This window comes from Rhyacophila brunnea, unplaced genomic scaffold (assembly GCF_057557595.1).
Source record: "Rhyacophila brunnea isolate RB1 unplaced genomic scaffold, BYU_Rbru_1.0 scaffold_7, whole genome shotgun sequence".
Taxonomy (NCBI): Eukaryota; Metazoa; Arthropoda; class Insecta; order Trichoptera; family Rhyacophilidae; genus Rhyacophila; species Rhyacophila brunnea.
Window position 1 is genome coordinate 34,681,011 of NW_028233339.1, and position 14,748 is coordinate 34,695,758.

General features: G+C 33.2%; 1 protein-coding gene across 5 annotated transcripts; it reads right to left on the reverse strand.

The window, feature by feature from the left end:
• Positions 1-3,775: 3,775 nt before the first annotated feature.
• LOC147064778 (SAC3 domain-containing protein 1) lies at positions 3,776-14,152 on the reverse strand. Of its 5 annotated transcripts, none has more exons than XM_085958076.1 (7): positions 14,099-14,152; positions 13,443-13,634; positions 12,118-12,279; positions 8,194-8,499; positions 6,240-6,377; positions 5,105-5,294; positions 3,776-4,041 (listed from the first exon to the last, which is right to left on the reverse strand). In XM_085958076.1, the coding sequence occupies exons 1-7, from the start codon at positions 14,107-14,109 to the stop codon at positions 3,967-3,969; spliced, it is 1,074 nt and encodes a 357-aa protein (XP_085814202.1). In that variant the 5' UTR covers positions 14,110-14,152; the 3' UTR covers positions 3,776-3,966. The 5 variants fall into 5 exon arrangements, with proteins under 5 accessions (XP_085814202.1, XP_085814201.1, XP_085814203.1 ...); XM_085958075.1 differs by having other exon boundaries at positions 13,874-14,152; XM_085958077.1 differs by having other exon boundaries at positions 13,870-14,152.
• Positions 14,153-14,748: the final 596 nt, after the last annotated feature.

Below are 14,748 nucleotides of genomic sequence, written 5' to 3' on the forward strand. Positions count from 1 at the left end.
GTTAAGTATTGATTTTGGCCTCTAATATCTGTAATGATCTTTTGTAACCTCAGTATAGTATATAACAGTAGCGAAGGGTGGAGGTAGGCTGTTGAGATGCGCCATAAATGGTGCACTTCAAACTTTGTTAGTCATACGTAATTGTTTTTATTCATCTAATACTACAATTTACAGATGGTGTTGGCAAGTTTTTGAAAATCAATTAATCCCTGCCTAAACCAAGCTATAATAGTTTTGATATACTTTGGGCGATATGACAAAATTGTGCACACTTTTTCATTTATAATAATTTGTTATTTTCCTTGGATAATGAATACATATTACACACATTGTACATATTTAAATTCATTAAGCCCTGCCTAAACCAAACTATAATATATTATACAAAATATTTGTATATCTATAAAATATCCAAAGTTATGTATGATTCAGTTGCGTAATTTTAGATATTTTATAGATAGACGAGTATTTTTTGGCTATTATCTATTATGGCTTGATTTTCGTAGGGCTTAATTGAATTTTAAAAACTAACCAACACCATCTGTAAATTGTAGTCTTAATTCAATGACAACATATACGTATGAGTCACAAAGTTTAGTGTGCACTATTTATGGTAGATCTTAACAGCTTACCTCCACCCTTCGCCACTGGTATATAAATATAATAGTGTATAGTTTTTTTTAGATCATATTCTGTAGTTTAAACTCGATGAAATGGTAGCTAGTCATGCAATTATTTTATATATTATATTTAGTCAAAATAACGGCTTTTATTTTAATTGGCTGTGTCTTCAAATACCTTCGTTTTAACAATTTAGATAATTTTATTTATTCAATAACAGTAACAAGAAAATATATAACTCATTTTAGGCTTATCACACAATTTCTTGGAAAAAAATTTAGACTATGTATGCACATAATTGTAGAATTATTATCATTCATTATTATGGAATATTCAATCAAATATACTTACCTTGTTTTTATTTGTTTTGAATGTTCCAATATATTATGTATTTAGAATTAGAATTAGAATAATAATTAAATATTTTTATTATGAGGGACATAAAAGTTAATAAAATAAAAATTGATTGTATTATTATATCAAAATATTATTATTGTAACACATTGACGATTCTTGAATAAAAATATTTCAAACTACTTACTTTTTCTATTCTGTTTTTATCTTTCTAGATTTCTATATATTCCATTAATATAAAAACGAATTAAACAAGATTATTTAGACATTTAATAAAACATAACATTGCAATATTTTTTTATTAAATTTTCTGAATGTCGAAAATCTGTATCCGGTATTTGAAAATTTAGCTCACTTGCTGGAAAATGGCTTATTAATTTTTTTAGAGAGAAAACTAACCCTCATTTTTTTTACTTGGAACCATTACTATCTAACGTAATATTATGTTTTTTTACGATAATAGAAAAAATCTATAGTCTTTGTATGTAATTAGATGATATTTCAGTGACTTGTAATTTTATAGTGACTGTTCAATTCTTCGATTATTTGGAACAAAATTTTACAATAAATAACTATTGATTGATAAGATTATATTTGTATGTGCACATACTTTTGTGTAAAGTTTTCAGGAGTACTATTTTACAGCAATTCTTATTCCTATATTCCTTGTGAATTAACTTATTGATATGTAATTTAAATAGTGCACTCATGTGTATATTTTTACACTCCTTATAAAATTAATATAACGTTTACCTAGTGAATTTCGCAGATATTTATTCACCGTTGTAATGCAATGAAGGAATCTTACAGTAAGTGTTGATTTTTTAATGTACCCATTTTGTTATTAAATGATTTTTATGGAAAGTTTGTCTTTTATTTGTTGAGTAAAATTCCTCTTACATAATATTACTGTGATCTCCAGTTTTCATCTTTTAAAAATATCCGTTACTGTTTTAGAGTGCCATCTAGTTTCATATTATGTAGTTATTTAATTGATTATTCCCATAAACAAGCAATATCTACTCTTTTCAATTTCAGACAGAACCAGGTGGATAAAATAATCAGTACCTTTTTGAAAAATCTAATGGAAGGATCTATAACAGGGGTGAACCTATGGCACTGGCACTATACACATGGCTATGTCATTATTATTTTTAATATTATATCTATATAAGTATGTACTTATATATTTATTTGAAAACTTTTTATTAAAGAAAACACTAAGTATAATATATAAAATAGTAATTTCTTTTCTTTTCAAAATGAAACATTCACGTGCCATGCAAAATCATCTCGCGTGCCATAGGTTCGCCATCCCTGTACTATAAGTTTTGAAAGAAAAAAATGTTCCAATCAAAAACATAATTTTTTGTTCACTAGAATTTGCTGATCTTGATTCGGAATGGAACTTATAAAACTGATTTTTTTTTAAAACTTCGAGAAGTATTTAAGAATTATTTTTGATCACATTTTCAACCGAAGGCTACGCATACTATGACTTTTGCCTAAATACTATTAATTTCGTGGACCGCGTATGGCACTATGTTTCTATAATTCGGTAACAAAAAATTGTTTTTATTACTAAATATATTTTGTATTTAAATACAAACATAAGTTCACCTAAGGCCCAGATGCATAGAATGTCGATATTACATAAATCTAACTAAGGGCGAAAGCCATGCATAGGTTAAAATCGAATGACAGATGCGAGAATTTAATTAATGCAGAGCTACTTTCTGTGATCAAAATGGTTTTTTTTTTTAATTCCGATAATAGTTATTAAAAAATTTGTATGAAAACTGCACAATATAGGTAGGTATATTGTAGTAAATAATTATAGTCTTTAAATAATTTAATGGTTGCTTTATCAGTGATTTATACCTACAATGTCTTCATCATCATATATTTTTTTATCGAGATGCCTATATAATTTTATTTATAATCAAAATGCAGTCTGTTGATACCATAGATATCGATCAAGTATCAACACTTTAAAGCAGGGCTAGTCAACCTTTTTATACCTACCGCCCACTTTTGTATCTCTGTTAGTAGTAAAATTTTCTAACTGCCCACTGGTTCCACAGTAATGGTGATTTATAAAGTAGGGAAGTAACTTTACTATATAAAATTTATAAAGCGGTTAAAGCATATAATAATAAATACTTTATGTCAGACTTTCGCTGAGTTTGGCAGAATAAATCTTTACAAAACAACTTACTGTAGTTAATACTAAATATAAATTGTCACGTGGAATTTTATGAAAACATAATTAAAATGTTTTTAAAACCCCTACCGCCCACCATGAAAGCTGGAACGCCCACTAGTGGGCGGCAGGGACCAGGTTGACTACCCCTGGTAAAGAATGTAATAAAACAAATTTAATACTGCTAGTTTTTTGTGTAGATAATCAATACTCAAAATAATTTTGCTTTGTAGGAAACAACATTAAAAACTTTATTTATTTGATTTCTGGTTAAAATATGTACAGTCCTACAAACTTATCTAAAGAACGGTCAAAAATGGAACTATGGACGCCATTTTGAAAACGTCATTCGAATGTCAGATTCTGTCGTTGCGATTCAGATTGCGAGTCTTGATTGGGTAGTTTTCGAAAGTGGTTCCCCGATCCATTCTATAGATAAGTTTGTAGGTCTGTTTTTGTTTCACCTTTTCGTTGCTATTGAATGCGCTACTTGCTTGAGCACACCTGTTGCACATTTAATTCCATTTGATTAGTGGCATACTATGCATCAGAGCCTGAAGATTTTAATTATATCGGTAAGAAAAAATACAAGGGAAGTTATGTTCATTGGTAAAACCTTTTATTAAAAAATATGTAATGAAATACATAAATTATTGAAATATTTAAGTCATTTTAAATGCCAGTATAATTGAACATACATAATTTTGAAAAACATGGCCTTTTATAATACCTTTATTAACTAAATTAATTATCCAAGAATATAATATATTATGTATTATGAAATTTATTCATCTTGCAAGAATATTTTCTATTCTTGTCCGAATCAGCAAGTCTTCTAATAATTGTAGCTTCTTTGGAGGAAGCTGAAAAAAAAAACAATATTAGTTTTAACAACAATTGAAGCCTACTAAGTATGCAATAATTTAACAATATTCTTCATACATAGACCAGTGTGACTATGATGAATTTTTACTGGCTGCCTTTATGTGCTGTGTAAATATCGAAAATTAAGAATTTAGGGTGTCTTTGAAAACTCAGTATGAACAATCTGTAGACTTTGTACGAAACATGTACACATATTATGCTCAACCTCTTTTCACCTTAGTAATCAACATTAATTCATGATCATATAAAATAATATATTAATACGCCATAAACGTCGTCGTTTGAAATTTAGAGTAAAGCCATGTCTGTGATTAAAGCCTTTAAAAACAATTTTTATTTTTTCACCTTGGCAATTAGTTGTAGGTGTACTGAGAAAATTCGCACAGTGATTCTTTAAAAAGCTTCGGAACTCCTAACAAGGGAACCCATGCTTTAGGCCAGGGGTAGTCGACCTGGTCCCTATCACCCACTATTGGGCGTTCCAGATTTCATGGTGGGCGGTAGGAGTTTTTATGTTTTCATAAAATTCCCTGTGACAATTTAAATTCCTCAGGGATCTCCTTAATAATTTTAATGTGATTTCATCGGACTTCATGCTTCTATGTATACAAAGTATAAATGTAAAGATAGATTTAACTACAGTAAGTTGATTTATCAAGATTTATTCTGCCAAACTTAGCGAAAGTGTGACATAAAGTATTTGGTAAGTAATTATTATTATATGCTTTAACTTGCTGTAACTCTGCTTTATAAATTTTATAAAGTAAAGTTACCTCCCTACTTTAGAAATCACCATTACTGTGGAACCGGTGGGCAGTTAGAAAATTTTACTATTAACATAATGTATAAAAGTGGGCGGTAGGTAAAAAAAGGTTGACTACCCCTGCTTTAGCCCATTTATCTCTAAGGAAATATAGCTCAGGATTTGATTGAGGCTATTATTGTTTTAATAAGAAAACAAATGAATTTCAAGCCAATATGTATTGAATTTTGATAATAAGCAGTTGATCATGTATATTGTTTGATATCCATACAACTTACAATTGTAGCATTTGATTTGAAAGAACTCTTAATAAAAGAAATCTGTTCATTTCTGACATTGATTCCGTAATGTCGGCATTCATTAGTTACATCCAAAACATTTTCATAGAGAAAACATTTCATAAAATTTTCTATGGGATACGTCAGTGCAGCGCTGTTAAATGCGTGACTCATAATTACCATTCCATATCTGGAAAAACAAAAACAAATTTCTAATTACTTATATAGAAAAAAAAAACAGAATATTCATGCAGCAGTAAAGAAGTCTTACGGCAGACAAAGAGGAGTGGAATCACTTCCTTTAGGTCAGCGATACTCAACCAGCATGCGGCCCTTTAAGCTTTTATGTGCGGCCCGATACACATTTATTATCAGGAATTTCGTATATCTTGAGATTCGTTTCGACTTTGACGCACAGATAGTGACACCCGAAGAGGATTGTCATTATGGTTAATTTAAAAAACAAGCATAATTTTTAAAATCTCAAAAATGTTTTGTAAAAAAGGGGGGGTTTCATGATTTTTTTTGTCACACAATGCGGCCCGCATTACTTTGCAAATATATGTATTTGGCCCGAAGAAAAAAAAGGTTGAGTATCATTGCTTTAGGTGGTTAAGACTCACACCGGGTTGCATGGCCCCCACAAGGGGAGAGCTGATAGGACTTTAGCCTGGGGGCCCGGTGTGACGGGTAGACCAGATAAGTAAGATAAACACGCAACACAAATTTACACTAATAGTAAAAAAAGTCGCCTGCGGTGTTATTTTACTTCGAGAGTAGTGGGTGTGCGATGTAATTTTCGATACTCGACAAATCCTTAATTCAAGTGGATGTACCCATGAACACAAAATATCCCTAAAGTACACAAAATACTCTTAATTTTAACTCGAACACCATTTGGAAAACGCTACTATAGAGCGTCATACTGCCTTTAACCTTAGTGGTATGTAGGGGGCCCGCCAACGATCTTAGTCTGGGGGTCCGCTTTAGGATGTGGGGGACATGCCGGGTTGTATTACTGATAATGATAAATATTATACTCTTTGGGCTGCATATTTGTTTTAACTATAAAGGATTGTTCTTGGGTAAATTGTAATAGACAATTAATAATGAAAGTGGAAGAAAGGGAATTTACCTTCTGATCTGAGGAAGATGTAACACCGCAGTGCACATGCATAGTGCCGGCAACTGACTTAATAGTTTTAATTCTCTAATATAATTTCTTTGGATGTGACATACAGAAATTTTATAGGCAACTTTTAATGTGTCTGCTCTGAAACATATAAAACAAATTATGTACCTACATTAATAGTATTTACTAGTGGAATTATATTTTATAAAAAGGATATCGTCAGTGTGAGTGCAATACTGCACTGTTTATGAAAATATCTAGGAGAGATAAAAAACTTTGCTACTGTTCGGGTTTGCTTTCACATAATTCGAATATGATAGTTCCACGATGGTTCATCGATGGTATTGATTTAAGCTGATAACTATAAAATTATTGGCCGATTCTGAATTTTTACAATTAAATATGTATTGCTTGGTTTACACCTTTAAAAAATGCAACAAAAAAAATATTTTTTAAATTTGGCTCAATTTGCGGTATTGCTGATGATATAATTTATAATATTAAATTTTATAGATTGATTTATTCGTTGGTAGCTTTTTTCGTTGTCACACCATTATCATTATCAGTCTTTATACTGGTATGAAAACTGAATTAGCTGATAAATCAAATAATTTAATATAACCACTGGCAGTTTTAGGTACGTGGCAATCTGAAATACTGGCCTCTTTGAGAATTTTTTGCCTATGCGATAAGTCATCATTGAGTTACAAATACAATAATAGTTATGTTGCCAAGATTGATCAGATCTTCAAAGCTTCTACGTTTCGACTACCAGCATCATGAATGCACACCGCCATCACCAGGACACCATGGACTCCACAGCGACCAGAAAATAGACCATCGCCACAACGACGATGGAAGACCAGCTCGATTTCGCAAGCCTAACAACAGTGACACAAGGATTTCACATACACATTTTTTTCACAAACACAATCACAGCATGAAACAGAAACACGTATAATTTACCCAAGACCTTCGTCCATTAAAACATTCTTATGCAAAGGATTTGCTCTAATGCTGTGCAGATTCCGCAAACACACTTTAATATGTAGGTTTTGTTATTAAAACAAAACATTAGCAATAATAATTGTCAGAATATTCAGTAATTCATAGTCATTCATAACTAGACCAGTACAGTTTGTTTTGATTGAGAATTACGACAATATATATCGTCACTGTACAGGGCAATTGGCGTAACCCTCACTTTTCACCGAAGTGACATTTTGATGGCAATGGACTTATTACATACTCTTACACGAACTGGCCAAGTATCATAAATCTCAAAAAATTATTTCATATCAAAATATTTCAAAACTATTTTTTAAGTCACTTGTAACTTGACAAAAAATATTCCAGCCAAATGCTGTAACCATCTAAACGCAAGCCACTGATGTGTCAATAAAAGAAAATTCTCAATTTGTAATAAAATGATATGTATAAAATAATAAGTAAATCCAATGCCCACAGTTTTTTTCACTTCCTGAACAATTTGATATTTGAGGGTTATGTCAATTGGTCAGCACAGTGACAATATACATACTGCATTTAATATAAATAAGAAGAACAATCTATGAACTAACACTCCACTAATAGAGTCTGTCACGAGACGTAAGTACTGCTATTGTCACGAGTCCTTCACTCGACATAGTACAGCCGTTATTCCAGTCGAATCAAATCTCTCAGTGAAGTCTTATAATTGATCTCTTGATCATATCGATCTCATCAATACATCATTACCTCGCGTTATTAATCTCCACTTTGACATCTTTATTAAAGTATTATTTCACCCTTGGACCGTTCCACATCTTCATATTTCTAAATATTGTTTAGAAAACTACTAACTTCTCCACTGGGCAGGAGTATCAAGTCAACAAAAAGTATAGAAGACCTGGGGGAAAGTATGTGAGGGACGGAAGTCTTGGAGAAAAAAAACATTACAATATTACAAAGGAATTACTTTAAATATTGTGGCAGGTTTAAATATCTTGTTAATGGCTCAGTTTCTCCAATATTGCTTAGTATGTAAATAGCTTCCATCATTGGACGATTTTTGTGTTCTTCTTTCCGACTTTCAGTAATTCCATTACGTTGACTAATACAGTTGACATTTTGCATATTGAGTGCTTGCATTCCATAAACATTGTCTGAAGGTATATATTCATTTTGAATGTCATCATAGCAGACGAGCAACTGTTTTAGATATTCTCTCAATTGCTTTTTATTCAGTACGGGGTCGAAATTACGCAATTCCTCTTCACATAATCTAAAAAAACAAAATATATACTGTATGTAGATTAAAATTCACAATATTACGATACTTACAAAATGATTCACATAAAAAAAACACAGTAAAAAGCTTATATGTACTGACGTACAAAATGGTTTCAGCAATAAGGTAACATAACTATAAATTATCATAGACCAGAACAAAAATACTGTCAGAGAAGTATTTGTGGACCTTGAGTAAAACGCCAGCACAATTCTTAAGATACTTACTGTTAACATGAACAAAACCAAATATATGGTTGTATCAAGAGGGTCGGACAGACCTTGAGATACATTCTGGACACTCAACAGGGCTTTAGAGGGGTCAAGAAATTCGTGTACCCGGAGTCCTCTCGTAACAGTGAAAGAGCGTGTCTAGGACGATTCGGCGCCAGGACAACTGGGCGCCGATAGATGTTTGTGAATTATAGGCACTTTAAAAATATATATTTAATATTATTATTTACTAGCTGACCCGGCAAACGTTGTTCTGCCATATAAATTATTTGTAGTGAATATTTTGGTTGTTAAATAAAAAATAACGAATGTATCTATAATATCTGGGGATCAGGCGGCTCTCGTGGTGCAGTTGGTAAGGCGCTCGCCTTCCACCCGAGAGTTCCTGGGTTCGATTCCCGGTCATGACAAAAACATTTATGTGTTTTTCTCAAAGCCTGGGTGTTTGTGATTGTTCAAAATTACTAACAACCACCTTGTACGAAAAAGCAAGGACATGGTTATTAATAATTCTAAAAAAAAAAAAATATCTGGGGATCTTGAATCATATAATATGTGGGAATGGGATCTATGACAGAAAGAGGAATGGAGCGCTGTAGACGATGACCGCCGATAAAAACAAAAAAACACCAACCATTCATTTTCTCAATTCAAAATGAGTAATGATGTTCATAATGAATGAATTACCTGTGACAGGATCTCGTTGTTTAATGTTTATGCAATATCCGTCTTGTCCCTACCAGAAAATTAGCGGATATTGGAGAGCGTCGTATGAACGGTGTGTGTCAGCGATGAACTCCAGATTATTGTTTCTTCTTAGAATCACGAATTCTTGCGTCGATTTGCGGTCGACAACCATGATTCCAGCAATGTCATAAAAAACAGGTGCATTGAATCGATGCACGTGCTCTCCAGCTGATGTTTTATCAGGACTGATGACAATAGCGTGATTGTCACTTTGCAATTCGTGCATGTGTGCTTTGAAGAATTTCAATAATTCATTGTGCTCATTCAATAGGACGTCCAGTTTGCCGACGATACGCCTGGCATTAGGCGAATTGAGGTTATTGTAGCCGCAACGTACATCCACACGATTGATGTCCTCACCGCCCATGAAGTAGATTTGTAAAAAAATATGTGGTTCGTTTGGCATTGGCAGCAATGAGCCTACTTTGTGGTATACCTGGCCTTTGATTTTGAACGTAGAATGGAATTGTTGACCATTTGCCGGAGTATTATGAACTATTTCTGTTGCTCCGAATGAAGTCATTTGGAAACATGAATTGAATGTGCGAATGGACTTCAGGAACAGGTTTGAATCTGGAACCATGCCGATGAGCAAGCCGTTCAATGGTTCTGGTGGTATCTCAATTTCTGGTAGTTGCACTTTTCCTGATGTGCAACACATCCCGGCTGACTCATGTTTGAATTTGAGCGCATGACAATGGAGACATTCTTTGTCCATAGCACCAATCAGCACTTTCGGATGAGCGGAATATTCAATATCTGGCTCGTATTCGAATGCGAGACGAAGAAATGAAGCGGATGTAAATGCTCGATGTACTTGTTGGCGTTGTCAATCATTTGCTCTGCGTGTGTTAACTACGAACCGGCGCGCTTGGCTCCGCTCCAATTGTCGTTGTTGATTTCGTTCAGCTCGTGCCTCTTGTGATTGAGATGCACGCAATTGCGACATGCTCACACGCACGTTTTTGTTATCTTGTTGGATTTGTTCGTCTGTTCTTTCTGCTCTACTATTTCGCATGTTTGTGGCTTTATTCGTTCGACGGCCCAAATGGCCCCCTTGCGTCTTGCTGGCATTTTGTACTGTAATACACGCACGCAAAAATAGATAAATTAAAATAAATCGTACAAAATTTTGCACGCACTGCGTTGTGATATGCAGAATGAAATGTCAAAATGACGCGACGCTTTTCTTGAATTCTTCTCGGACGTAGCGCCATCTGTCATTCAACAACATAAATAATTTCGTTCTGTTTGAAATACGAATGACGGTTAAATTTGTTCATACAAAAATATTAAAATCGCAATTAAAAAAATGGGAGGGTGGGGGTAGGACGGTGAAAATTTGGGGTTATAGGTATTTTTAGATGCCAAATAATAAAAAAAATACAAAAAAAAAATGTCAAAAAAATAAAAGAAATTTTTTTCTGGATAGAGATACCCTAATCACCTAGCGGTATGAAATATACTTGTTGACCTATTCTCATACTTAAAAAATATACATAAAAAAATCATAAAAATCGGTCGAGCCATTTCGGAGGAGTGCGACCACAAACATCGTGACACGAGATTTTTATATATATAGAGATATTTCAATTACGTATATTATTATTAAATACTTCGTGAGAATTTAAATAGGCACACGTAAATAATGATTTAATTGTGCATGTGTTTAAGTTCCAACGAGAAGAGAGTACAATATGTTTATATAGGCATGATAATTCTCAATCCGCAATAAAAAACATTATGTTAAGATCAAAAAGATAAAAACTAGTGATAGTACTAGAGAGAAACTGATTAAAATTCCCTGTCTACTTTCTGTATAAAATCGTAACAAACGTCTATTTATGTCGTTCGACAGTGCGCCGCCCAATTGTCCTGGCGTCCAGTTGTCCCATTCCCGAGAGAGCCTAGAAATCAAAGATTTGTGCTAGGCAACAAATTTCGCATCATTATCATGAAAGTGCTACGTTCCAAGGCATTGAACCGACACTTGAAATATATTTTGTACAAAATGCTCATAGGACCAGTTGTCGTATAGCTCGGAAACCTGGTGCATGACGAAAAGCATGGAAAGAGATGAAATGACATCAGACGATATATAAATATTTTCATCCTCCCCTCCTTCATTGTCAAAATCTTTTACCACTTCACAAATAACATCACATTTTCTAAGTACCTCTTCGTTAAAAATGATTGATATCAGTGGGTTATAATGTTCTCATGGAATATTGATGAAAAAAATAAGAACACCTCCCCCTAGCCCTATCATCAGAAATCATGACATCATATTATCTGACCCCCTCTCAGCCCCTAACTGAAAATTGCCATAATTATTTTATTTGATTTGCTTACAGCACCGAAAGAGACGAGTGTTACTAGACGTCTGCAGTATAGTTTTAAATATAGTGGTTATTTTATTTCTTCCCCATGAGCATAACGTGGGTGGGGCTAATGTTTTCATGATCGATATCGCTGACTGCATCGCTTTGTCTCGCTCGTAACCCCTTCTACTCTTTCTTGTTTCCTGCCCAAATTATCGAACTTTACATATAGAGTGGTACATTCATACATATTATCACGTGACATGAAGTTTAATATATAATATGTTTTACATTATAATAAATCCACAAACCTGTAGCCATATAAAATATGAAATTTCACAATCGGTTCCAGTATTTTAATTCTGTCAGAAGAAGGAAAAGATTGAATAACCATGTCTTGACCGATGGATCTCAATCTGTCTGCGATAAAGTCATAAATGTAAAATAATTTGAATTGCTTATCGTTCACGACGCTAGAATATAAAATTTATACATAGTATTAATTATTATTAGTAGTTATTGCTATCATAATATTCAGAATGACTCACTTGAAATAGACTGACAAACTACAAGTTGATGTTTGGCACTAGTGTGACAGAGTGAGTATTGCTAGTGTATTACGAGCAATTAGTTTTCTAAACCGTCGCACCTCAAGTTATAGTTGTCGGTCTCTAATACTACTTGAGAAATAAGAATGTCTGATTTTTTCGTGATGAAATAGAAATAAATTAATGATATCATTTTTATATTATCATTAATTTATTATTCAATACATATCACCAAAATGCAGAATTAACAAAAACTTTGTTGTGAAAATCCATTGTAATGGAGTTTTACCACAAACACATCAGCACCTTTATTCCATTGCACCGACCGCGAGTGGAATGTATAATGAGCAGGTGATCAACTTGTTATTACCTCGAGGTTAGATTTTCTGCCATAGTTATTATTAACCTTTTCTATGCCTCACGATATTACTATGGCAGTATCTGACAGGTCGCAGATTTTTAACGACTAACGTTTAATGTAGAGTGAAGCTCTTACTAAAATCGCTGTAATATCAATAATTTATGGCTTAGTATTTCATAATTATTCAAACAGATGTCACTGGGTGTACACGTTTGTAGAGTATGCAAATCAATCAACAGTGGCTAGTAATTTGAGTTTAATGTTGGACGAGATAACTCGTGAAATTTGTATGTGTGGCCTGTCGATCACGGCCTCATAGAGCGAGAAAACTCGCTGAAGGCATAGAATCGGTCAAAGTAGTGAGAGTTTTACTTACTTTTTGCAGCAACAAAAAATGTTGGTTAATCATTTCCACGCGGACGGCACACCCATTTGTGCCCTCATTATTTGGCCATTCGATATAATTAGCATGTTATTTAAATGCGGTAATTATTATGTAGGTGGCATTCCGATTACACTTTGTAATTTTTCTTTCTCGGCCAGCTAGGTAGGTCTTTCAAAAAAAGTTGGGCAATTGCCTAGAGCAGTGATTTTGCACGCAAAGGTGCTCTAGGGCGCACATAAGGTAATAACAATTTGATAATTGTGGAGCGATATATTCCACATGCGGTGGGTACATTGGAATAAGAGTGCAGGTTGATTAGTAAAATTATATTAATGTACTTACTCTGTCAACAGATATCGAACTGTATCCGATAAAACATTTGCTGGGCGTAATAAATTTGGATTGGCTAAATTGTTTCCAGCAGCTGACCGACTGAAGCTTTTCACCACACGTCGAGGATCAGCTTTTGGAAGCTTTTGTTTCTCCGTTCCATGCATAACTTCTAAAGGATGTAACAGACCTTCGCGCTCTCGCCTAAAGAAATAAAATATTCCTATATTCCCTGCTATATTAGTTAAGTCACTAGATTTACTATCTAATGGACTGACGCTGTAATGAATCGAAGCTAGTCAATGGTAAGTAAGTCACTTACTCACTAGTGCTAGTCAATTGATATATATTATTAATATTTTATAATGGAAGTAATAATAAAAAAAATATGGTTATTATTTAATTGACTGTGTATTTACTAATAATATATTAGGCTTACATACAGTAAAACCTCTTCTTGCGGGCACATCTGCGTACATTTTCCAACGGTAAACATTGTTAGATTTAGGTTATTTATAACATAACATGAATGTTAATCCCATCAATTAGAATCTCAACAACGAAATTCCTCTATTATGAATTGTAAACAAAAATAATCGTCTGAACTCAGATTATAATTAATTGATACGCGAATCAAGGCGACAAAAGTAATAAAAATTGACTTTTACATTGTTGACATAATAGAGTACGATGTATTGATAGGTGACACGGGTGACAGCACTGACAGCTGTTTCGACGTTTATAGGGGTGTCCTTTATAATTATTTTATATCACTGTCCAGTATCAATAATTTCAATGGATCTGACTGAGTAGGTAGTCGCGAAGCAATTTTTGGTCGAATACATAGATAAGATACCTACGACCTCACGTAGTCACGTATATATCTGTACCTCAGAGGCAGACGGATGCAAGTGCCAAATACCCAATTGTTCAGGAGAGCCAAAAAACAATTTATACCTATTTTAAACGAATACTCATAACTTCTAAGAAAATATACATAGACTGATCATTATTTTTTTTATTCTAATTCAATTAAAGTACTTCTGGAATATGTAACAAAGGAATAAATATAATACAATTTTATATCTAAAAAAATAAAATAAAAATCGTAGTGTGGATTTGCATCTTTCTGCCTCTAAAGATATTTTGTTAATGTGGATTTGTATCTTATTTACCTAGCCAAAAAAAAACAATTTATAAGCTAAAAAGAATTATAGGTTTTATTTTTTTTTAATTTTATTATGTCATCATCATCACCACCAGCCTGAATCTATTCACTGCTGGATGAAGGCCTCGCTAATCTCCAAGCTGATTCCAC

What these genes read in the sequence shown, in the direction of transcription:
- LOC147064778 (XM_085958075.1), bottom strand. Translation starts at nt 13,926, where the DNA reads ATGTTTACCGTTGGAAAATGTACGCAGATGTGCCCGCAAGAAGAGGTT. An exon ending in CCGCAAGAAGAGGTTTTACT is followed by an intron (nt 13,635 to 13,873) that starts GTATGTAAGCCT and finishes TTATTTCTTTAG; the next exon opens with GCGAGAGCGCGAAGGTCTGT. An exon ending in AACCTGCCACAATATTTAAA is followed by an intron (nt 6,378 to 8,193) that starts GTAATTCCTTTG and finishes TATATGTTTCAG; the next exon opens with AGCAGACACATTAAAAGTTG.